General features: G+C 42.4%; 1 protein-coding gene across 1 annotated transcript in view; it reads right to left on the bottom strand.

The window, feature by feature from the left end:
* Positions 1-26324, bottom strand: part of LOC135494643 (uncharacterized) — a 118522-nt gene that overhangs the window by 80331 nt on the left and 11867 nt on the right. The window contains exons 4-5 of the mRNA XM_064782798.1: positions 20211-20321; positions 15506-15570 (exon numbers count right to left, since the gene is read on the bottom strand). Of these exons, the coding sequence (XP_064638868.1) occupies positions 15506-15570; positions 20211-20321 (176 nt within the window). The remainder of the gene's footprint in view (positions 1-15505; positions 15571-20210; positions 20322-26324) is intronic.

Raw genomic sequence — 26324 nt, 5'->3', positions numbered from 1 at the left:
CACCATGCATACAGCCTAAAAAAGCCCCTCTTTGGGCGAAATAATGCAAACTATCAATCAAAGTTAGTAAGGGTCATATCCTGTAATCTCTGAATCAGAGAGCTTCAGCAGCGACCTGAGTTAATGAGAAACTGGACAGCAATGGTCCACCAATGGTATGCCTGACCTCTCTTTCCCAGGCACAGGGTGGTCTTGTGTATGATATGAACATTGGAAACAGCTTATGGAATAAAGCAGTGGATTGTACAAGACACATGGATGTTTGCAATGGAGAAAGTTGTCATGGACAAATAATCAGTCTAATGATATAACTGAGATAGCTGGTCAGTTCTTGGTGATATGAAACATTTATTTCCATTGGCAATGGTTGTCTAGTGCAGAAAAAAAGAAGTTTTCCAATGAAGAGAATACTGGTCAGTTGGAGACAAACAAAAACTGGGAGAGTAATACTCACTTTATTGGCAGTGTAGATGAGTTATGGTAAGACTGAGAGCTGGGCAGCTCTGATATAAAACAGAGAGATGAGGTTTTTTGCTTTGGAGATGGTTGCTTACACAGCAGAGAAGGCACATTGCAATCCAAGTTTTTATCCTCACATATTGTAAAAAATCCTCAGACTTACTTATCTTCAAGAAAATATGGTGTTATATTGGAATGTGGCTCTTGAGGGACTGAAGCGAACAGGTTGTGTTCCCTATCATTCAGGTCAGCAATGGTCACACCAGCACCAATCACAATCTTCATGTTGCCAGATTCAGCGAAAGGAATCACCCGTTTGCAGAGTGCTTCAGAAACCGACACAGCCCGCTGGTCGCATTACTTCGCACTTGCTTTACAACCCATTCACAAAATATAACATCAAGCAGCAAAGACGCTCTCATCCCTGATTTATTTAACTATTCAAGTCACCATCAAAGTAAAGAGGTTCCTGCACAGACAAAGGATGACATTACACGCAAAGTGACATCTTTCCCATGATTTTTCAGCTTATTCAGGTTTCCTGAAAGGTAAAGGCTTCCTTTCTTTGAATCTTTGTGAAGCGTTGAGTTGAAAGCCTTTCTAATGCTACAGGGGGTTAATTCTGACACAGAGTAAAAGTTCTTATGTTGTCAATGGTGATGCAGCACTACTCGGTATTTAGATGTATGGAGTTTGTGAGAGGACGGCAGAGTTGTATTTCCCAGACCTGCTGGCCCCCTGTTATGAGAGATTGAAAGAGGATGGCAGTCGTATTCCCCACACCTGCTGGACCCCTGTTGAGAGAGATTGTGAGAGGATGGCAGAGTCGTATTCCACAGACCTATTGTACCCCTGTTATGAGAGATTGTGCGAGGATGGCAGAGTCGATTCCACAGACCTGCTGTACCCCTGTTGAGAGAGATTGTGAGAGGATGGCAGAGTCGTATTCTAAAGACCTGCTGTACCCCTGTTATGAGAGACTGTGAGAGGATGGCAGAGTCGTATTCCACAGACCTGCTGGCCCCCTGTTATGACAGATTGAAAGAGGATGGCACAGTCGTATTCCCCACACCTGCTGGACCCCTGTTGAGAGAGATTGTGAGAGGATGGCAGAGTCATATTCCACAGACCTGCTGTACCCCTGTTATGAGAGATTGTGAGAGGATGGCAGAATCGTATTCCACAGACCTGCTGGACCTCTGTTATGAGAGATTGTGGGAGGATGGCAGAGTCATATTCCACAGACCTGCTGTACCCCTGTTATGAGAGATTGTGAGAGGATGGCAGAATCGTATTCCACAGACCTGCTGGACCTCTGTTATGAGAGATTGTGGGAGGATGGCAGAGTCATATTCCACAGACCTGCTGTACCCCTGTTATGAGAGATTGTGAGAGGATGGCAGAATCGTATTCCACAGACCTGCTGGACCTCTGTTATGAGAGATTGTGGGAGGATGGCAGAGTCGTATTCCACAGACCTGCTGTACCCCTGTTATGAGAGATTGTGAGAGGATGGCAGAGTCGTATTCCACAGACCTGCTGGACCCCTGTTATGAGAGATTGTGAGAGGATGGCAGAGTCGTATTCCACAGACCTGCTGTACCCCTGTTATGAGAGATTGTGAGAGGATGGCAGAGTCATATTTCATAGACAAGCTTGACCCCTGTGATGAGAGATTGTGAGAGGATGGCAGAGTCATATTTCATAGACAAGCTTGACCCCTGTTATGAGAGATTGTGAGAGGATGGCAGAGTCATATTTCATAGACAAGCTTGACTCCTGTTATGAGAGATTGTGAGAGGATGGCAGAGTCATATTTCATAGACAAGCTTGACTCCTGTTATGAGAGATTGTGAGAGGATGGCAGAGTCATATTTCATAGACAAGCTTGACTCCTGTTATGAGAGATTGTGAGAGGATGGCAGAGTCATATTTCATAGACAAGCTTGACCCCTGTTATGAGAGATTGTGAGAGGATGGCAGAGTCATATTTCATAGACAAGCTTGACTCCTGTTATGAGAGATTGTGAGAGGATGGCAGAGTCATATTTCATAGACAAGCTTGACCCCTGTTATGAGAGATTGTGAGAGGATGGCAGAGTTGTATTCCACAGACCTGCTGGACCCCTGTTATGAAAGATTGTGAGAGGATGGCAGAGTCATATTTCATAGACAAGCTTGACTCCTGTTATGAGAGATTGTGAGAGGATGGCAGAGTCATATTTCATAGACAAGCTTGACTCCTGTTATGAGAGATTGTGAGAGGATGGCAGAGTCATATCCCACAGACCTGCTGGACCCCTGTTATGAGAGATTGTGAGAGGATGGCAGAGTCATATTCCACAGACCTTCTGAAATGACTAGGCCACCCTACTCTCCTAGCCGCTCTGAAACTGGAACAACTTCAGCATCCAATCCAGAAAAGAAAACTGATAAATGGGCCTCTCCAATGGAAGCCACCACATCAATATCAATGCATCACACTAACGAGCCACAAATTGATATTGAATCACTGTAGGAACCACTCCTAACAAAACGGATGACTACTTAGTGTCATGGTGACAAAACTGACAATGCAGTGGCTGTTTTTCATCACTCCTTGATCTGCCTTTATCTAATTCGGCAACACAGTACATTTCTCTCTGTCCCTATAATACCACATGTACCTGTTCGCTGAGCATTAACTGAGATGTTAATAGTTTAATCAGATCTACTGGGCTATGTAGAATTGTTTGAGGAAACCAAACACCACCCATTCAAACCAAAGACACCACAGTATATATTTCAGCAGATGACTGTCAAAACCGTAAGCTAAAGAGGCAACATGATGCAATATAACTAGTCAGATTCAAAGTAAGTTGTCACAGCTAACAGACCATCCTTGCTCACAGACCATCCTCCATGCATGTTTGCAACTAATAGCCCATTCTCACATCCCATCCCTACCTAGAGAAACCATCCTCCATCAATATGCTAAGCACACCTTATCCGTTTCTTGCTAATAACCCCATATTACCACCTGTTAAGTCAGGGTCAGACCAACAAGGTGATTACCATGAAAGATAACAACCAATAGCCTTGGCCACTAGGAGCAGTCAGAATAAGAACTGAAGAAGACATAGTCTGGAATTGTCAATCAGACAATGTTCATCATATCAAGGACGAACCAGGTTCACCCTGAATGGCAGACTAGTGACTACTTCCACTGGAACACCATCACATTTGGCATACCACTCAGGTCCCTGTGTTATCACAATCATTTGTTTCTATCAGGGAGACCGAGCAGCAGAGGCCAACACCTGAAATATTCATGCATTGGATGTCGGAGTCTGGACCGGCTGCTAGCTGCAATCACCATTTGTCATGAGCTGCTTGCAAAGACTGGAGAGACCTTGCAGTGTGTTGTGAGTGGGCTGACAACAAGCCACGCATGCCATAGTTCCAGACCTTGCAGTGTGTTGTGAGTGGGCTGACAACAAGCCACGCATGCCATAGTTCCAGACCTTGCAGTGTGTTGTGAGTGGGCTGACAACAAGCCACGCATGCCATAGTTCCAGACCTTGCAGTGTGTTGTGAGTGGGCTGACAACAAGCCACGTATGCCATAGTTCCAGACCTTGCAGTGTGTTGTGAGTGGGCTGACAACAAGCCACGCATGCCATAGTTCCAGACCTTGCAGTGTGTTGTGAGTGGGCTGACAACAAGCCACGTATGCCATAGTTCCAGACCTTGCAGTGTGTTGTGAGTGGTCTGACAACAAGCCACGCATGCCATAGTTCCAGACCTTGCAGTGTGTTGTGAGTGGGCTGACAACAAGCCACGCATGCCATAATTCCAGACCTTGCAGTGTGTTGTGAGTGGGCTGACAAAAAGCCACGCATGCCATAGTTCCAGACCTTGCAGTGTGTTGTGAGTGGGCTGACAACAAGCCACGCATGCCATAGTTCCAGACCTTGCAGTGTGTTGTGAGTGGCTTGACAACAAGCCACGAATGCCATAGTTCCAGGTTATTGGTTGATGTTCTTTGTAACTGCTCACCCTTGTTATAGCCACATTTCTGCTCCTTTTTCTAACATTTTGCCTTAAAAAGGTCATTATGGTTCACAAGGTCGAAGCTTTTACAGGAAAGGTTGACAATAACCCAGTATTAACAATCGCTACTTATCCTGAACATAAGAAGAACGGCATAGAGCTTGATGGCCACGGCATAGAGCTTGATGGCTGTTGTTGAACAAAGGCTGATACTTCAGATCTTGTGGCTCCTCTTCCGCCCATTGTCTCACAAAGGTCATGAGGTGAACCTTTGCCTACTCTAGCTGTTAGATTGCTGAAGCTCTTACTGGACAGGATTGGCCTCCAGAGATAGGAGTTGCAAAGTAAACATCTGACAGGTTGACGAAAAAGACCGTTTTTAAAAATAGTGTTGGTGGTTGCTATTTTGGGCTGTATGACAAACAAAGGTCAGTGTGATAAAAGGTTCTTGCTGAAAGCACTTGGTCATCAGAGAGTCCACTGAGGATGACAAAGAGTCCACTGAGGATGACAAAGAGCAGCTACTAAGTGGATTAGCAAACTGGCTTGTAAGGATTTTGAACCTGCGAACTATCATCATCTTGGACTCAAACCGCAGATTAGTAGAGTTAGCCCCTGGTTGTATTAGGTCTGCTTCAAGTCGACCATCATAAGAGTCCTGTTAACATCATTGGCTGGTTGCGCCAGATTGAGGCATACCTGTTGGTTTGTTTTCTCTCAGACTCTGGTATGTGGTTTACTTGTAATGTTAGCACAGATCTCCCCGATAGTTAACACATGTACACCTGTATTATTCACACGTAAATACCTTTACACCATACATATACTCTAAACTCAGCAAAGCCATGCATATCAGGCGACTAGAACCCAACTTCTTCTCAAGTCATACAGACAACAAACATAGAGTCAAGTCGCAATTGGGGAAAAGTTAGCCCTTCCCCCAATTTCATCTTCCAACTCACCTAACACATCTGTGGCTGTACAAATTGTTACCTTTAGTATTTTTATGTCCATGATTGAAATAAAGGCAATAAGAGTGAGTGATATATTTTCTTGGGTTTCTGAAGAAAGAAAGGAATGATTTCATTCTTGCCTAAAGGATAGAAAATCTACTTGCAATACATTTAAAATTCTCCCACATGTTCACCTTCAAATGCAACTTCATTCAGTATGACAGGTTCGTGATAAACGTTCCGGAGAAAAGGTCGTAAGTTATCATTAGAACTTAAATTCACTTCATATTATACCAATTCATAATAAAGCCTAGAACAGAATATTTTATCATGTACACTGCTCATATTCATACTAACATTGAAATGGGAGTGGTTTTAAAAGCCTGCAGGGATTTGGATAGAGATGGGCTTTCTTAGGAAGGGGAAACCTCGGGAAATCTACTGAGTATTTCATGAGCCAGAGTCTATCTTCACACCAGCTTCATTGCTTCACTCCCTAGAGGTGCATGCAGTCATGAGTACCTCTGACCGCATACTGAACATGCATTGGGCCACATCGTTGAGTTTTTACTCCCCTGACAGCAACTCATTCACAACCACCAGAATGTCTTCACCTACTCTGCCACAAAGATTTACAGTGGTTTTCATTAGCTCACTGCATATATCCTGGAAAGGGAGAGCTATGCCCTTAAGATGTTCGGTAATGAAGATGTGAAACATTAACTCCAGCCTTTCAAGGGTGAACACCACCATCTCACATAAATTCTGCAGAACTTCTTGCAAAAAATTGAACAATGTCAATACCCAACTTGTTCACCTAAACATAATTCAGTTTGAAAGATGTGAATTTAGTATTGGCACGCTGTGACAGGAGCAACAATAGCCACGGACCCGAGGGAATCCTTCAGAGCCATGATCAATGGGTAGGAGACACCTAGATTACTAACCGGGGAAAGCATACGATACGGGTCAGTTTTTTATTGCATCTTAGAACGTGCACTCCTTGCTTACAGATGAGGTGAGAGCTCTCTGGTCATTAGGCACATAGGGAAGAGTTTTTATGCCTCTTGCTGATACAGTGATGAGTTTATAGTCCACGCTTATTACTATTCAATAAAACTTTCAGTCAGTTGAAATTTTGAATACACTAATCCTAACATTGACTGAGATTTTATCAAACTCTACACAAGAACCATAACTCTACCGAGACAGGCATCACAGGAAACTGGGGGAAAATTGTTTAGTTTTTAACCAGAACTACTGAGCAATCTGTCATCATAAACAATGTATTTTTAGCTAGATATGATTTGAAAATGACCATATCGATCGGACTAATGTACAAGCAACAAAAACTTCAGCAAGCTTTGTCAACATCATCTGCGACATTTGGTGGAGTTTTCTTGGAAAGGAGTGATAAAGGATGTCTCAAATGGCCACTAAAGAACCTAATCTGTCATTGGTTCAGGAAACATTGGGACAGAGTTACAGAAATAGACACATTCAGAAAAATGTATTTGAGTCATTTGGCAGCAACTTCCAAGAATGGATCCATAACATGATGATCATAATGTTTTATATCTGGAGGAAATCTTCGGTTGCTGACAGTGCCTCTGCAGGGATACAACAGTGTGTCTATCCAGGGACAGGACTCACTTTTTAAAGTTTCTTCATGAGTCAAATCACTATCAGTGGCTCGTTCCAAACAGAGGAAGTCTTATCAGGAATCAGGAAGTAACGTTATTATAATGGGGCATATATCCAGATGCCCCTTTATGCCCCCTCTCATCACACAAACAGAGAAGTGAAATGCTTATCTCAGATTGTTTACATATTACAACACTTACCTCTGCCTCTGCTGTGACAGTAATCCTCACACAACAGAACAGAATTCAAACGAAATCCAAGAAATACGTCATTGGGAACTATTCCTTTAGACTTCCAATGATGTATCCAAAGTCAAAGAAAGAGTACTACAAGATCCTCTATTTGATTTCCAACATCAGTACAAATCGCCTTTATCTCTTACGAACTTTCAATGCCAATAAGTGACAAGTCCTGGTGTTGGAACGGCAGTCTTGAACCCATCAGGGCAAGAATCAATGGAATAGTGTATCGCAGCCATAGCACGATGAGTGATACAGGTAACGCAGCACAGAGCTAACCAAGACGACCTTCACCTCATCACAGCTACAGACTGATGATACGTCACTGAGGTATTTAAAGATACGCCTGAGAGTTGGAAAGCTACTCCTACTATTAGCTACATCTATCATGGCCAACGTCAATACCAGCAACAGCAGATGAAGAGGAACCACAGTAAGTTCGGGAGCCATTCCTCTAGTTCCAAAAGTCTAAGCCTTTTCTTGACCATAACTATAGAATCAAACGAGTATTGTGAGAGACTACAGTGATACAAACTACACTATATCAGTTGAGTTTCGTGACCGACAATTTAATAAGAAATAGTAAGTGCATTCTGAGAATAAAAGTTCTCTTTCTATCAATTTTGACAAACGTTCAGATCTCAAATCAATATTTGGCCACAGCAGTGAGCCTTCTTATCCAACTTCTCTTCCTCTTCTTGTTAAAAACCGTATCACAGATCAATACGCTTTATTAGACAGCATTGAGACTTCCAGTAGACCATTGTGTAAAAACCAAGGTCAACCGGTACACTTGCCCGAGTGTCATGCAAGCGTTGGCGAGGAATTTAGGTCTCATAAGGAATATTGCTTCAGTTGCCCTTGAGTCATCTGTTTCATTGGGCCTTGAGAACTGATGAAATCATGTATTTCAGGGGGCCTTGTGAACTGATGAAATCACGTATTTCAGGGGGCCTCGTAAACTGATGAAATCACATATTTCAGGGGGCCTCGTAAACTGATGAAATCACGTATTTCAGGGGGCCTCGTGAACTGATGAAATCATGTATTTCAGGGGGCCTCGTGAACTGATGAAATCGCCAGTTTCAGCGGACCAGAGTCCTTTATAGTTGTGTGTACCAACAGTGCAAGAATAACAAGAGGTAACAGCCCTTGCTGCAGGAAACATTTGTGTGTAAAATCTGTTGGTTGTCAGATTTTAAATTGTGAGAAGATATGTATATGACAAAAAGGGAGTTTTTAAGAGATAAATGCCTCTTGATCCTCTCTATATAATCTTTCAATTCACATGATGTGCAGTAGGAGAAATCTCTAAACGTCATCTGGATATCAAGATCTGATCTCCACTGAAAGAATCATCTGCCTTACTGCTAAGATTATCACATTCCAACCTAAGCACACTACAATACACATGAAAGGAGCACAACAACCATCCATCCCATGACATCTGCAACAAAAAGGTCTGTTAGCAGAATGCCAAGGCTGCACTAACTAAATCTTTGTTTCTCATAAACATCTTGACCTCGATCATATTCTAACCCCATTCTTAACCACTGCATCACACAGAAACATAAGTAAACCAATCATAAATTCTACAAGAAACTCTGAGAATCATGAAAACAACTACAAAACAGAGAAACCAGAAAATCTTTTTCTTTAGCCTGATACAGATCCAGATATTGTAAGCTGACCCCATGTAACAGTGTGGGCGATAATCCTCAAGGGAATGACATCTTCTTTACATCACACTATCTAACTGGTACAGAACAAGACAACTATTGAAAGATGATGTCAGGCTGAAGTCTCAAATTACATAAGTTTTGCTGGAACTGACATGAAGCAACTTCATACATTTGGCAGCATTCATGTTGGAAATGTAGCCTAAAGTCTAATCCCAGTTGTGTGTGAGAGAAAAGTTCTCCTCTAATGCAAGTCACCTAGCAAGCTGTGGTTAGTCAGTTCTCACGAGATATCTTCCTACAGGGAGGATGTCTGCACTAACATCAGGCTAACAATTACAAATACAAAACCTCACCCAGCCAGCACTGAGGAGTAGGCCTTGGACTGGCCCAGGTTTGGCTAGACCCGGTTTTGTAAGTCGGTCCAGGGCTGACCCAGATCCGATTCCTGCCAGCCAGGTCTAGCCAGGGTTGGACCAAGCTCATGGGTGGGGGGGGGGGGGGTATGCCAGGTGAGGGCCGAGGCCTGTATGCCATCACGGCCAGTATGCCATCAAGTATGCCATCACGGCCAGGTTGTATTCCCAGGACCAGGGTTGGGCCATGTGCCAGTTAATCTGGCACAGGGCTGGCCAAAAGGTGAAGGGTATTTCATGGTGGGCCAGATCTTTTTCCTGACACCAGCACTCTGACTGGGGGGTCGAGACTTCCACCAGGGTGCAATGGTGGTCATCTCCATAAAACAACCCTAAAGCATTGATCAAACCAGTAATGAAAAATACCCGAGATTTGTACTTGAGAGAAAGAAACAAAGGTGTGGTGCCGAAAATCAAACTAAGACAATCTGCCTGCATCTTAAACACGTAGGTTATACAAAATATGACGCATTTTTCTTTCTTGACTTGCTGTATGGCATGTATATGTATTTCTTATACAAACAAACTGGTGACTTCCCAGTGCATTTTTTTAAAATAGACATTCTTGCAAATGCAGGTCAAGATGCCAAGCCAGGACTGGGCCAGACCTAGATACCAGGGTTAAGCCAACCCTAAGATAGCTATTATTTCAACTTCTGTATGAACAAGACCTATTTGTCCTTTTCAGTGTCAAAAATAGACCACTTTAGCACCTGAGCCTTTTGTTTTGTTTTAAGAAAAACAACAGAGCCTTTGGCCCCACCTGGCTGCACAGGATCACTAAGCCACCCCTTGGCCAAGCTAGTTAGTGCCAGCCAGACCTGAGCCAGGGTCTTGTGTTTGCTGGGCATATCATATTTAATTGGACATATTGTGGTCCTTGACCACAGAAAGAAGTGAAGTAAGTTGGTCAGTGTGGGAGATGAGCAAGTACAAATACCCCGTGGGACCGCTGACTTTCATGAAGTGCTCAGTGGTGTAGTGGCAGAGGTGTAGGATCACGGTGCAGAGGGTCCAGGGTTGAAGCCACACAAGAGACAAAGAGAATACTTTTACTTTTTTCTTCATCTATTTTTTTTAAGTGGAGAGATTCTCGTTACTTTTTCCTCTATTTCAAACAAATCAGTTTAAAGTTTGATATCTTACAAAGTGTTTTTTCCATCAAGGAAAAGAACAAAGTACAAATACCCCGTGGGACTGCTGACTTTCATGAAGTGCTCAGTGGTGTAGTGGCAGAGGTGTAGGATTACGGTGCAGAGGGTCCAGGGTTGAAGCCACACAAGAGACACAGGAGAATACTTTTACTTTTTTTTCATCTATTTTTTTTCATCTATTTTTTTTTAAGTGGAGAGATTCTCGTTACTTTTTCCTCTATTTCAAACAAATCAGTTTAAAGTTTGATATCTTAAAAAGTGTTTTTTCCATCAAGGAAAAGAACAAAGTACAAATACCCCGTGGGACTGCTGACTTTCATGAAGTGCTCAGTGGTGTAGTGGCAGAGGTGTAGGATCACGGTGCAGAGGGTCCAGGGTTGAAGCCACACAAGAGACACAGGAGAATACTTCTACTTTTTTTTCATCTATTTTTTTTTAAGTGGAGAGATTCTCGTTACTTTTTCCTCTATTTCAAACAAATCAGTTAAAAGTTTGATTTCTTACAAAGTGCTTTTTCCATCAAGGAAAAGAACAAAGTACCTTGGAAGGGATTTGAACCTACACGTTTAGGTCAGGAGTCCTGAACTCTCACCAATTGAGCCCGCCTCCTTCTAGTTTTCATGTTTTATGCCAGCATATCTGCAGATTACATTCGAAGCCGCCACTGATAAAAGGCTCCCTGTGAGGAGTTTCTTGAAAGACAGGAGCTAGGTTGTCAAACTCATCACCAAGTTTAAACATGTCAAACTTAGCCAGGGGTGAGGGAGTTGACTTAGGACCCCGAAAGTGGGGATAAAGCAACCGAGATTGTCACCAACGGGTTGGACTGGAGGGTAGGATAATGCATTATAGGTTAAAAACAGAGATAAGACCAAATAATCATCTAGGATAACGCATTATGTACTCAATAACTAGAAGAGTAAGACTCAGAAGCAACAATGAGGAGCCGGATTTGTACCTTATCCAGGTCTGAAAATAGTAAGCCTGAAAGCTTAGGGAGCCATTACCTTCCTTCTAAAGCACTAGAGTCAGCCAACACGCTATCATCTATCTGGCATCAGGTCTTCTATCCATCATTTATGCTTTCCCTGAGGTAACTGAGAATTCATGTTGACTTGATGCTGTTCAGACGAACTCCGTGGCAGTGGTTTAGTACCTGGGATTGTAAAAGCATTGTGCCAGTCCCAATGACTAGTGACTGACACAAGGTAGTTACATCCCAAGTTGGATGCTTTCAGTCTCCTTGAGAAAAGGGACAATCATTGATCGCCACACAACTGGACACTGTGCTCAAGGAGCCAACTTTCTCAAATGTTTAACTAATTCTATTCAACTAGCTCAGGTACAACTGGGCTCAGGGTACTGGAGGTTAACATGCCTCTTGGTAGCTTTGGGACAAGGCAACCATCAACCTTCACTACGTGTATACGTTTCTTTTTGGATCAACCACCAGAATGTACCAGGAGCCAAGAGTTGGGACCAAGGAGGGGAAAGAATTCAGTCAAATTCTACACTCTATATACTTACTTGGACATCCTGTTTGTCAGCTGATATATATCCAAATAGAACTAATGCAGAATTATCAAGTAGTGATCATCATACTGTTATAGCAGAGTGGGTCAATTACCTAATTAGATTGTCCTAATTGAGGGCTGATTATGGTGGCCTAACTTACCACATTGGGGAATAAGTGGAATATGGCTGAGTGCATAATGGCACAAGTTATTCCAGTTTCTGAATGAATACTGAATATATGCGAGGGACAATTAGCATCATTCTATCATGGGACTTGCCAATATTTACATCCGTACATGTTCATCAGACATTGGACATTTATCTATCTGATATGTAGTGGAGTAATTGGTTGTTCAGTTTAAAGCAACAACCTTCCTTAGAGTGTCTTGGATTCCAAGTCAGTGGCATGGACATTAGTGAAGTTGAAATTCCTTCCTCCATGTCTCCCTTGGAACCTGTTTAACATCTGTCCCCCATCTGTCCTGTCTCCCTTGGAACCTGTTAAACATCTTTCCCCTATCTGTCCTCTCTCCCTTGGAACCTGTTAAACATCTGTCCCCCATCTGTCCTCTCTCCCTTGGAACCTGTTTAACATCTGTCCCCCATCTGTCCTGTCTCCCTTGGAACCTGTTTAACATCTGTCCCCCATCTGTCCTGTCTCCCTTGGAACCTGTTTAACATCTGTCCCCCATCTGTCCTGTCTCCCTTGGAACCTGTTTAACATCCGTCCCCCATCTGTCCTGTCTCCCTTGGAACCTGTTAAACATCTGTCCCCATCTGTCCTGTCTCCCTTGGAACCTGTTTAACATCTGTCCCCCATCTGTCCTGTCTCCCTTGGAACCTGTTTAACATCTGTCCCCCATCTGTCCTGTCTCCCTTGGAACCTGTTTAACATCTGTCCCCCATCTGTCCTGTCTCCCTTGGAACCTGTTAAACATCTGTCCCCCATCTGTCCTGTCTCCCTTGGAACCTGTTTAACATCTGTCCCCCATCTGTCCTGTCTCCCTTGGAACCTGTTAAACATCCGTCCCCCATCTGTCCCGTCTCCCTTGGAACCTGTTTAACATCCGTCCCCCATCTGTCCTGTCTCCCTTGGAACCTGTTTAACATCCGTCCCCCATCTGTCCTGTCTCCCTTGGAACCTGTTTAACATCTGTCCCCCATCTGTCCTGTCTCCCTTGGAACCTGTTTAACATCTGTCCCCATCTGTCCTGTCTCCATTGGAACCTGTTTAACATCTGTCCCCCATCTGTCCTGTCTCCCTTGGAACCCGTTTAACAATCCGTCTGCCATCTGTCCATTAAATTGCAGCAGCAAACATTTAGTCAACTGCCAAGTGAAAATGAGAAAATTTGCCAATTTAAGCGTTGTGAACATGATTCATGTTTACACCATCAATCCTCTTCACTAAACTTACCAGGACTGCAATATCCATGCAGAAATATCCATTGCGACTGTAGAGTCTTTCAATCACTGCTGCCGCTGAAGCCAACCAATGTGTGAGAACAATTGCACTGAGTCATCATTCACCATGTACAAGCCTCGTCAGGAGTAAGAGTTATGTAATCACGACAACAAATCAATGGCTGTCTGGACATGTGAAGTCATCTACATTATTCACCAGTTCCCGCTCTTAGTACTCATGTCAATTGCCTCAAGTCAGGAACTGTATCAATATGTAGAGATCATGTGCATTTCCTCACCACTAATTGGTTAAATGATGCCCTGCATGAAGCTAGTCACAACAATGACTCCAACTCTCATGTCAAACCATGATAAACACACAGCAGAATTACCATTCTCCTGGAACATCAACTTTGGCTTTTTTTCTTGGATTTCAATAACCAATAATGCACCAACCTTACTCTAGCTTGATTCAGGACAAGCAGTGAATAGGTCAGGATTCAGTTGAGAATTACAACGAGCACCAGGAGTTCAGGAAATATTCCCCTTTCCTGGTCTCTAGAAACTCGTGCTACCTTCATCATTCAACAGTCAATGAGATGAATCCACGGCACTGTTTCATGTCTCTTTCCAGTTCTGCCATGAAGGTAATCAGGCAAACTGATCAGATGATTTATATTAAACTCCCGATTATTCGACTGGTAATTATCAGCAAACTCAAGCGTCACCAAAGAAGTGACTATTATGGATGAGATGAGGTGACCCGGTCTTTCATAATGAAGCTCAACCAGTGATGACCAAACAAACCATTTCGGTCATTATCAGGGAACTAACGTCATCATTTCAATCACAGACGCACAGACAGCCATGAGTCTCGAGTGAGGTGCGGCGGCCACCAATGATTGATCATGCTGTAGAAGTAGCCAGGTTGTAAACTGGGTATTTATTGCTCGAGACTGATGGATGTGACTGGGTTGTGTGGTGGGGGCAGATGTCGATAACGCAGTAATCGTCATCAATGGATGGATCAGTTCCTCCGCGGTTGGGCCATCTGACAATAACACACATATACCCCATGTAAAACATGTGTCGACAGGCCAGTTATGATTTGTTTGATAGAGGGTGGTGATCTTTAGCAGACACTCAGGTGACCCATCCATGCAGAATAGAATAAATCAGATTGGACCGAAACTTGTCTTTGCGGTCATCTGAAGTAGGTTGTGACATGTTGTTTCTGAACATGTTAATCTACAGGACCCCAGCATGTCTTGACACATCATCACTTTGGTCTGAAAGAGCAGTTGATTTCAGTGATCTTCCTGACAGTGTGAAAGGTCAAAGCTGTGTTTCAACTTGACTTCTAGCTACTCCTGGTAGTTTGAATTGGACCAACTGATCAGAAGACCCCCTCTTGTAGAGAAACAAGGTTAGATCCGTGCTTGTACCAAACTTGTCCTTCAGTAGAGTGGCATGGTTGTGACTTGATAATCAACTGACATAACAACCATGATCTGAAGGAGAACATAGACTGAGACCCTCCCTACCCACATCTAAAATTTCTGAAAAACAAGTTTTTTACCGAGTTTGACATGGAATGTTACACAACAGTGCATCATATCGGTGAGACATGCCTAACTGATGTTTGGACTGGATGGTTGAGACATACTGTACACAAATCTTTGAATGCCTCCTCCTGCTTTCAAACACGTCCGTCGGCTTAACTGAAGCCGAGAGGAGTGAACAGTGCTACCATCTACCAGGAAACACTCAAATCAGCAAGATGAAGCTCTGAAAGCGACTGTATTGGAGTGTTACAAACCAAGTGAGTGAACAACAGATGGTTCAGTGGTGAGAGGCAACTGAACTGAGGGCATCATGTGGGAGCAACACATGTCTTTGTCAGTCTTCATAGACACTACGCACCACTCTTCATGAACAATCAACAATGCTCTTTCATGTAGCTCTTGGTTTCATTTTCCTGCTACACTTTGATCACTAATGTCAAACTTACTTTTCGACCAATAATTCGCCTTCCTCCATTTGCTTCATGGTTTTCTCTAATCTCATGGCTTCCTCCTGCAAAGATAATAAACCTGGAGAGATTAGAGTACAGCAAGATAAAACCTGTGTACCATTAGCCACAATGATGCAGACCTTCTGAAAGTTGTACAATCACCTCAGTGTATACAACAGCTTATAGATGGCAATAGCAAAGGCTCACAGCTTCAGGAATAGAAAGAATATTAACAACTCTCATCGAATCCCCCAACTCTGACCTCCTAGAGATCGCTGGAACCAAGAACCTGGGGTCAAATAGCCCTTTGATCCTAATTAATGATTACATCAGGGCTCTTAATGAGATCTCGTTAGCAACGTGACTAATTAGATTAACCACAGCGAAACCTAATACAACCAACAGCACTCTGAATGATTCCTCAAGCCCTCACCAGGAGCCGGCCTCTGCCGACAGAATGAGGGGGATTCTTAAGGATCAAGGAACAAGTTCTGTCAAATAAGGTGAACCACTATAAGAAGAGACTGATCTGCATGAATCCATTAAACTGGCAATCTCAGAGGATCAATAAGACTACAAATCACACTTGCTATTCGAGCCTCCCTCAACAATAAACAAAGCGTAACCAACAATGGCTATAAATGTCTCAACAATATCGATTGAGACCGTTGTCTATTGATACAGACGTGAGCCATGCTAGGCTGCTAGGTGATTGCTGTCATTAGCTGCAGGGTGCATGTTTCATGTGTATGACTGATGCTTAGTAAACCGATGTGTATCACTACAGTTTGCAGCTCGCTGAAGTTACTGCTTCTTTCTCAATAGTATATTCAGCCAAGGCATGGGACACTGCCCTAACCTAACATGCCACAGTCAGCACTGACCAATACTTAGCTGATCAATGAATAAAACTACAAATCATACTAGTGTATACTGATATTACTGCAAATCATACTAGTGTATACTGATATTACTACAAATCATACTAGTGTATACTGATATTACTGCAAATCATACTTGTGATGTGACCATGGCAAGCAACATCTCAGTTATATCGATTGAGGTGCTTGTCTACTATTGATAGAGACATGACCTGGTCCAGGCTTCTAGTATCATGAGTTAAGGGTGTTTATCAGTGCATACGTATAACCAATACAATGAGATGGTGCATCACAAGTGGTGCCTGTTACCATGATATTGATTGAGATGCTTGTCTACTGACACAGACATGATCCCTTCAGGAACTCTTGTTTGAAGACTGTGGCCCTACAGTCAGCCTGAAATAGACAGAGCCTCTTCTAAGTGTCCGACAAAAGGCCACAATACTTGGAACAGTAACTTAATTTAAGTGTCCTTCTCAAGGCTTCAAACCCCATACAATATTGATTACCGCACTTTGTTAATCTATCTGCAATACTTGTAATCATCTCTCATTATGTTGACTTCAATGAGCCTTCAGAAATCATCGATTCTAACACGTCCCCTGGGATGACCAAACTTGGCTCATACTGCGGTCTCTTTACGTCAGGACAGATTAGTATCCTCCCAACTCCCACGGGGATGCCTTCGTTACATACATAATCAGTAATGACGCCAATGTGGCGGGCGCGGTATGACTTCTGAGGCATCTTCTTAACCCTTCGGCTTCTATTTCCATGAGTTGTTTCTGGCCAATATTCAGTCATTATTAGAGGAATATTATGATATTGATGTTGTTCACATCTTCCTTTGCATTCAGCTTGATGTGCCCAGAAAAATTGGCCGACTCAATCAAGTTGTGTTTGTTTAGAGCATGGCTATAGTAACTCAGTCTTTGCCTGCCTTCGACTCAATCAAGTTGTGTTTGTTTAGAGCATGGCTATAGTAACTCAGTCTTTGCCTGCCTTCGACTCAATCAAGTTGTGTTTGTTTAGAGCATGGCTATAGTAACTCAGTCTTTGCCTGCCTTCGACTCAATCAAGTTGTGTTTGTTTAGAGCATGGCTATAGTAACTCAGTCTTTGCCTGCCTTCGACTCAATCAAGTTGTGTTTGTTTAGAGCATGGCTATAGTAACTCAGTCTTTGCCTGCCTTCGACTCAATCAAGTTGTGTTTGTTTAGAGCATGGCTATAGTAACTCAGTCTTTGCCTGCCTTTATGTGAACTTTCTTGTTGACGAAAATCAAATTATCATACACTTTGAAGCCATAGTAATGGCTTGACTCTGAATTTATATTGACAAGGTTAGGCACTTTAATTTTCTTGTGAAGTCCTTCAAATATTTAATCACTAGTTCTGATATCCAAGCTCCATGTTTTTCCCATGGATCGTATTGTAGCAACGCATGCATACTATACATAAACAATCTGTCAGAAAATGTCAAAGACCTTAGGTTTTAAGCTTCCCTTCTAACTTCACTTGCCTGAAATGTCTATCAGCAATATTGGGAACAGAACAGCTTAAATGCTCTCAAAAGATTTGTGCAGTGCATGTTCAACTGTCAATCAACAACAAAAACACCCAGCCTAACAAAGCCAAAGCATTGAGAGAAACAACATCCTGGCCAGTCGGTTTGATGGATCGACAAGCGAACTCATGGAAGCAGTTGATCTCCACTTTCCACCATGGCTAACTGGCATCGATGTCATTCTCCCATTAGGCTGAAGTACTGACATCAATTCAACAGTCTGATCCATCTTAGACTGAAGTACTGACATCATATCAACAGTCTGATCCATCTTAGACTGAAGGAATGACATCAATTCAACAGTCTGATCCATCTTAGGCTGAAGTACTGACATCAATTCAACAGTCTGATCCATCTAAGGCTGAAGTAATGACATCATTTCAACAGTCTGATCCATCTTAGGCTGAAGTAATGACATCATTTCAACAGTCTGATCCATCTTAGGCTGAAGTAATGACATCAATTCAACAGTCTGATCCATCTTAGACTGAAGTAATGACATCAATTCAACAGTCTGATCCATCTTAGACTGAAGTAATGACATCAATTCAACAGTCTGATCCATCTTAGGCTGAAGTAATGACATCATTTCAACAGTCTGATCCATCTTAGGCTGAAGTAATGACATCAATTCAACAGTCTGATCCATCTTAGACTGAAGTAATGACATCAATTCAACAGTCTGATCCATCTTAGACTGAAGTAATGACATCAATTCAACAGTCTGATCCATCTTAGGCTGAAGTAATGACATCATTTCAAAAGTCTGATCAATCTTGAAACCACTAAAACAGTTCTCTAAAACAGGCAGCTTTATTCCATTCTCAGAGATTAGTATCCATCTTCCACATGTTATAAGGGTTATCAGACTAGGGACAGTGTCACAGGCATCATGACAGACATCCTAGTTATCCTTCTTAGCCAAAGGATGTGGATGCTGAAGCTAAGTGACTTGCCAAAAGTTCACGGTGAGGGATCTAATCTTTTTCCTCTCGTTAACAGTATTTTACTCCCCCCCCCCCCCCCCCCGCATATATCACTTGAATATGAATGAGGTAAGAATTCTCAGATAAGTCCTGGTCATATCAATGGTCTGAACCCCTGTAATGGTCACTCATTAGTAACCACAATGCAAGCAGTCCATTCTATAGAATGATCATCAATTAATCCTTACTTCCTGTGAATCAACTACGGATGCACGGCCCATAACTGATGGAGGACGGCTCAAAAGGAATTAAGACTGAGCTGGCTGTCGTTGGTTGTCTAATCAAGACTGCTCGGCCTTTTTACACCATCAAAAGTGGGAACAACGTAGCTTTGACCAAAAAAAGGTGCATGGTTTCGTTATGAATTATTCACTCAGCAATTGTAAATCTCAGTCGGTGAACAGCAAAACTATTTGTCCTTAAAAACTCAGAGCATTAAATCCACATTGCCAGAGCAGACTACATATTTCAACTCATCCTCAAAAACAAGACGAAATATCCAATAACCATTGCAGGCATGGATTTTCAATATCCAATAAATCGCGCATTCGATTTTTCCATTAGCATGATTGCACTGTAGCCTCCCCTAAAGCAAAATGAAAAGGTTGCTTTCAAAGATACAAGCCTCCTACGCAGTAAACATGTTATTTGAAGTGATATTTTCCGAAGAACTACGTAGAGCTGAGTTTGTTTGCCAGTCTGATAATGTTTGACTCAAGGACCAAGTCAGAGATCTAATGACATTAAGTTCGCATGCAGGGTGTACATGTCAATATCAGCATGGCTTTCTTCATGCAGTAGCTCTTCAAAAACAAGTACCAGTCTTGAAAGATGAGGATGCACTCTTATACTCTCACCAGTGCTGTGGCAGGCGGAGTTCTGGAGCTGCTGGGGTAAGATGTCAACAGGTACCTAGAGGGAGTCTCTTGGACAAAACAAGCACACGAGTCTATCACAAGAAGAAGACCTCAAACGTCTCCTATGATCCCACAGCCAGCTCCCTCAAAACATATCCTGTTTAAACCGCAACCACTCACAATATTAATCATCTCATTCATGGTTAATGTCAACATCAAAGTGAAACATTAAGAAAGTAATAAGCTGCTTCAGGTGTCCATTTAGATGTCGGCTACAGGAGAGGTATCTCAGCGAAGTTGTTGATGATGTCACTGTTGAGCAATACCACTGTGGAGTACGTTACTATTTGGAGGTTCATCATGACAGGACAGTCTCTTACTGGACCAACCTGTAGAGGAGACGCTCATTCTTACCTTTTCAAAATGATCATACAATACGTCAAAGTAGTGCCGTCTTCCGCGATGTCCTCTGTAATATGATTGGATGCAGATGGCTGAGCGTTCTTCAAGGGACAGGTTATCGAGCTACAAAGACAAGAGAGACATGGTTATCATGATATTCATGGCTGTAACTGGGGGTCATCTGCCTGACATTATCTCTGGCTTATTTTGAAACATTTTGATACAGCCTCTCTGATCAAATGCAGGAAAATGCAACATTTCTACAGCAGTTCTCCAAAACATTATCAGACACGCCATCTTAATGGTGGATTCCTGTATATGCCTGGTATATGATCAAAGATCTTGGAGATGTCCCCAGATGGATCATTTCTCTGAAGTGGTGTATGAGATAAACTGGTATGACCGAGGCTGATGGAGGTCCTATTGGTCTTTGAGACAGCAATCTCATATTGAACCTGATCCTTGAAATGAGGAGTTTAATGGGAGGAAACCTGGTGTAAGATGTTCTAATGCCATTGAAGTTAAGAAATCCCATGGCCGGCCAATTCCAATTACATACTGGACTGGACATAAATATGATGAAAAGAAGAACTTATTGGTGAGAAAACTCGAATATGCAGACGGGTTAACAGATCAGGATTAACTAAAGCATCCATCTTTTCATAAGGGGCTAATCATTAGACTTTTATAAACATTAATGCTGCTCTAGCAGATGAATCGGATCAGAGAAACACAAAAGGACATAACTAATCAATGAGTATTACCAGCCACAGCCAAGCCGTTGTGAGCAGCCTGGCCTTGGGAGTATCATCGAAAATGTTCATAGTAATACATGTGGTCTTCAGGCAACTCAGTATGAGCCATGGTTCAAAATATTCATGGAAAAATAACCAAACTCTCCAAACTGATTTCAAATATTTGGCTGACCAATCCATCAATGATGACCTCCAAAACAATCTCCAGGAGTGGTCTTCTACCCAGAGACCCACACATGGCCAGACATGACATCTCTCAATTACCACCAATATTCATAAATTCCCTGAGGCAGATGCCTAAAACTTTAGGCCATCACAGCACGGAGTACACTGATCCTAAGCAAAGGATCCCCGTCCAGAATGTAAACTCTGATCGTGAATGTCTGGCTCCAATCTTCACATCAGTCTCTCCAAGTCACAGATGTGTGATACATCTCTGAAGGTGTCACTGGTGGCATTAATATTGGTCCAGGAGCTAATATCAGGATGTCGCTACAGAGTCTTATTCTCATCCATCATCACACTGCATGGCTTAACGGCAGCATCTGAGGCCGTGAGAACCAAAACATATTGATATTGGCCACAAAAGCAAAGAAAGGTCCACTCTATTGATATCCACCAACTTGAAAGAATAAATCCCACAACATTGATTCACCATGGTGAACTTTAAGGATCCAAAACATATTCATAACAATCTATCCTACAACAGAATCTGCTGAGTAACTCTTATTTCAATACAGAGATTCGACCATATCATATACTCCACAGATTGCTGGATTCTTGCCCTTTTCAAACAGCAATATTTCTTTTAACAAGGATGAGGACAAGCACATCTCAGGAAGATGACAAGAAAGGTAGATATGATATGTTCTGTAAGTTTTTATAGGCAAGGCCATTGACTCAGCCGAATCCACCAAGTCGGCTTGGTCATTCTGTATTCACCTGACCACCCACCTCAGACTCCTTGGCTCCAGACCGTCAGAGTTAATAGAGAAATAGGCACATTCAGTGGGTTTTCATACAATTACTAATGGATAATGGCCATGTTTCTGTTAGACATTGCTCACAGGATCTGGGGCTAGTGATGCAGTCATGTCACTAGGGGCTGAACACCAAGGGTCGGAGAGCGTAACTGCATAGTGGAAGAGCGTCTGACATGTGATCAGTAGACATTGTGCTCATGGTCTGGCTTCAACGGGCCTCAAGTGGCCAAGTGTCCTTGGTTTCTACAGAGAGGTCACTCGATTAGGCTGGAGAATAAGTGTAAAGCTCTTAGAGAATTTGCTGTATAAGAAGGGATACTTATTTTATCATCTGCCAACAGAAGAGAGGAACGGGCTAACATTCAATCTAACCTCTCTCTCTACACAACAACCAGTGATGAATCCAGCCTCCCACTCACGATAAACATATCACCAAGGCTGAGCATCCAACGCATCTTCTTTACAACTTGTTTGGTGTACATGTAAATGTCAATTTCATCCCGATTTATAAATAACTTAATCAGACATATAGACAGCTATAACGATGGAACAACAGGATGTGCTGCTATGAAAACAGAAAGTGTTAGAAACGGATAACGGGTCGACAAAGCAACAAGATGTCTAATTAACTAAAAGGTCAACATCATCTACATCATTTTTTTTATTTGGAAGCTTATTCCTATTTTCAGTCTATGGGCAGGAGCAAGGTAGGAAAGATTAGGTGAGATTAAGTTACACGATCTTGCTGAAGGTTCTTTCTCATCTCATGCAATTCACACTGAAGAGGAATATATCGCACCAAAGCTTGTCCGCTAAGAGTGCTCTCACCACTTGAAACGCGTAGAGACCTAACTGCCTGATATCCTTGGCTTGTCCGCTAATAGTTTTATCACCATGATCCCAACTGGTTACATTACCAGAAACTAACACATTCATAACCTCCACTTGTGGGAAGGCAATGATCAGGTCCATGGGTGCATCGTCCCCATTTTGCCCGATTGAACTGGTTTGATCTGGTAGTACAGGCCATTACTCTGATCCGCAATGATTATAGGCGTGATAGTGGATGCGATGCTACTTCAAGTGAAAAGAGTGGTATGACACATTCTAATGTTTAGATGCATCTCTGTTTCAGATGAATAACAAAAGTGACTTGTCTACTTGGTTTAAATGATGATGTTGGAGAGCTCTATAACATTTTATCACTCACACAAGTAGGCCTAAAATTACACCTTATCCTTGATTAGCTAGGAGCTGCTCCTATAGCACTCCCTTGAGCTTGTCCTGGGCAATACTCGGTCAATGACAAGACATTGACCATCAATCAGTAGGCATATAACCACACAGAATCTTACCATACAGTACCTCCTTGAGGTTGCCCTTGGCAATGCTGGTATCAAATTGGGCAGATTCAAGCTGAAAATGAGATGCATATCTTTGCACTCATCATCTCCGTGCATCATATCTTGCCAGCACTGACAACATAGTAAAATATAACGAATGCCTGGAGCGTGGCAATCTTATCAAAGTGCCAGAAGAGGCAATCATCGGCCGATTTCTGCCAATCTTCACAAGCTGAATGCAGCAATTATCGGTGACGAGATTGGACGCTGGCAGTTGATGCTGCGCTACATCTGATGAGTCTGGCAGAAGATTACAATGTTCATATGGAACAAGATGACTGATGCTTCAGCATTACTGACTTGACCAAGTGCTACAATTATCCCTTCAAGTACTTGTATAAACTTGACTTTACAAGTTGAGGGTTTATAATCTGACATCAACAATGGGTGTAATCAAACTCACATGGCTACCATGCAACACTGCAGAAAGTAAATCCAGAATGTTGCTATCAAAGGCGGATATCCCATGAGATGAATCAGCAGATTAAGTCCCAGCTAAAATGTGGCATATTCGATTATCTATTGTCATGGATGATTACAGTTCAAGGTTTGTCTTATACATCTCAGCATAGAGACGGCACTTTGAGAGTTTGCACATTTTTCATAGATTCTGGGTAGAATCAGCAGTCTTGATCATTGTTTTCCATGGTTGATTACGGCTGAGAAGAGTCTCTGTTGATGCTGTAAACAAAGAAAGTCTACCAGGAGATCAGTGTTGATGACCAACTAGGGTGTTCTCTTGTTGTTGTTTTCATAGCTGCACAATGGTACAATCGACTCAAATAAAATCTGCACAGATTATCATACTCACTAACTTGCTACAAGTTGTGCCCTCTGGGATGGGTCTCTATAGTAATATATAAATCAGGTGAGGTCATGTTACAGGAAGAGTGATAGATAGCAAGATAGGAGACCAAATATGATGGAGTTCCTGGAAGAGCAGACACAAAAAGAAGGAACAAAGGTGAAAACATGGTTTGTCTTTGCTTCCGCTGAAACCAATATCATAATGGAGTGGTCGGGTCATACGGGAGGCAGAGACAAAGAAAGTGGGTCAGCTTCATAAGAAACCAACAGTCTACAGTTGAGCAGAAAAAAAACAAGCGACAAAATATCTTTCGGGCAAGTTCAAAATTATGAAAAATGTTCAAAGAGTTGAATTTTTTCAAAAGTCGAAAATTCTAAAAAATTTTAATATAGATATATTCTTTTTTGACCCAAACGAACCAACATCCAGACACGATCCTGTGAGAAGCTTACAGTGACAGAGCTATGGAGAGCTCTTGGGAGATAAGGGTACATGAGGTGCTCTCTTCAGTATAAATCCTACTGTCAACTTGTCCTCCTAATGTGAGGCAATGAACAATCATCTGAGGCAGTCCACATGCAGCAATGCTTGTCTCCTACACCACAGGAGCCCAGCATAAGATTGGAATCAAGATGCTCTAGATGCAATTAGAGTCAGATCGTGATGAACGACATGAATAGAGAACTCATTGGGTCATCACTCTGAAAGCTCCCAGGATCTGTGCCTGCAAGTGCTGGCAAACATTTAAGTGCCGTCAATAGTCTTAAATCATGACTCAAGGACTGATTTCAAGAGAGACAAACTATGATCTTGATGATCTTCAACCTCTCATTGCAATCTCTCAGTCCAAAGCCATCTTATATTCTTACTCAGAGTCAGTGCACCAGACAACCTGAATAAAACCTGCCACTATAACGCCTTCACTCACTTAAACTCATCAGAATACCTAATGTGTAATTAGTCACTACTCATTGGCAGCGGTGAGATTGCGTGAAGCTTGTCGCATCAATGAAAAACAGGTTTTGCTCTTAGCGCAGTGTTTGCTCCAATGCTATTTACATGGTCGATACACGACTGTAAAGGAGATTGTTGGCAGACCGCCCTCTCCTGAAGTCTTCTCCATCAGCTTACGAACGGCACACACAAGCAACAAAGGACAACAGAACATTTACATCATCTCCCTTTTCTTGACAAATAATCAGCAATGCCCATTTTCCATTCAACTGTTGATTTCAGTATAGTGTCCAAAGTCAAACATACTTTCGTTGAACATAACTAGGAGGAGCAGACCCAAAACAAATTGGTTGACTGATGTTGATGATATGTGTGTTTCTCTCCTGTATTCTTTAACCATATCATCAAAAACAATGCTTTTATTAGAGCGGGTTAACGCTATACAACACCAACAGGCCCTCAGCTTCCTGTACGACTTCTCTGTTCAGTCAGGAAAACATATCGATGTGTAGACATCCGTAACTGGGATATCGACAAGTGTGGGCAATAAATGCTGACAACTGATAAAATGGTGTCACAAGAACCAAAGCCAAGCTGAGAACGTGACAGCTCAATTACATTCCTTTTTGTCCTTTCAAATCCACCAGGAATACTGGAATCTGACGATATCGCACTCGGTATAAAGGCTTGAGCCCAAGCTAAAGGGCTAAGGTTAAAGACACTGTTTCCCAATAAGGTACTGGTAACACCAGCAAGTGAATTTATCGGCTCAACTTGATATCATGATAGAATTGTTTATAGAACTATCCCAGCATGCACCATGTGCAATTTGTGCAGGAGACATGACAATGGCTAGCTGGATCCCAGGTTGTAAGAGATTGTGAGACGAAGGTGAAGTTGAATTACCAAGACCACTTTGGACCCCAGGTCATGAGAGGAAGGCAGAGTCAAAATCACTGAGATCACTGGACCAAAGGTCAGGAGAGACTGTGACTGTGAGAGGAAGGCAGAGTCAAGATCACTGAGATCACTGGACCAAAGGCCAGGGGAGATTGTGACTGTGAGATGATGGAAGAGTCAAATAGCCAAGATCAGCTTGACCCCATGAGAGACTGTGAAAAGATAGCAGAGTCAAATGTTAGTCACATTGTCGAGGCCAACTGGACCACTGATTAGGAGAGACTGTAGAATAGAAGGATGGTAGAGTCGTATTTGCCAGACCT

Source organism: Lineus longissimus, chromosome 10 (genome assembly GCF_910592395.1).
Source record: "Lineus longissimus chromosome 10, tnLinLong1.2, whole genome shotgun sequence".
NCBI lineage: Eukaryota > Metazoa > Nemertea > Pilidiophora > Heteronemertea > Lineidae > Lineus > Lineus longissimus.
Note: the sequence above shows the minus strand (reverse complement) of the source record. Positions and strands in the feature narration are given on the sequence as shown.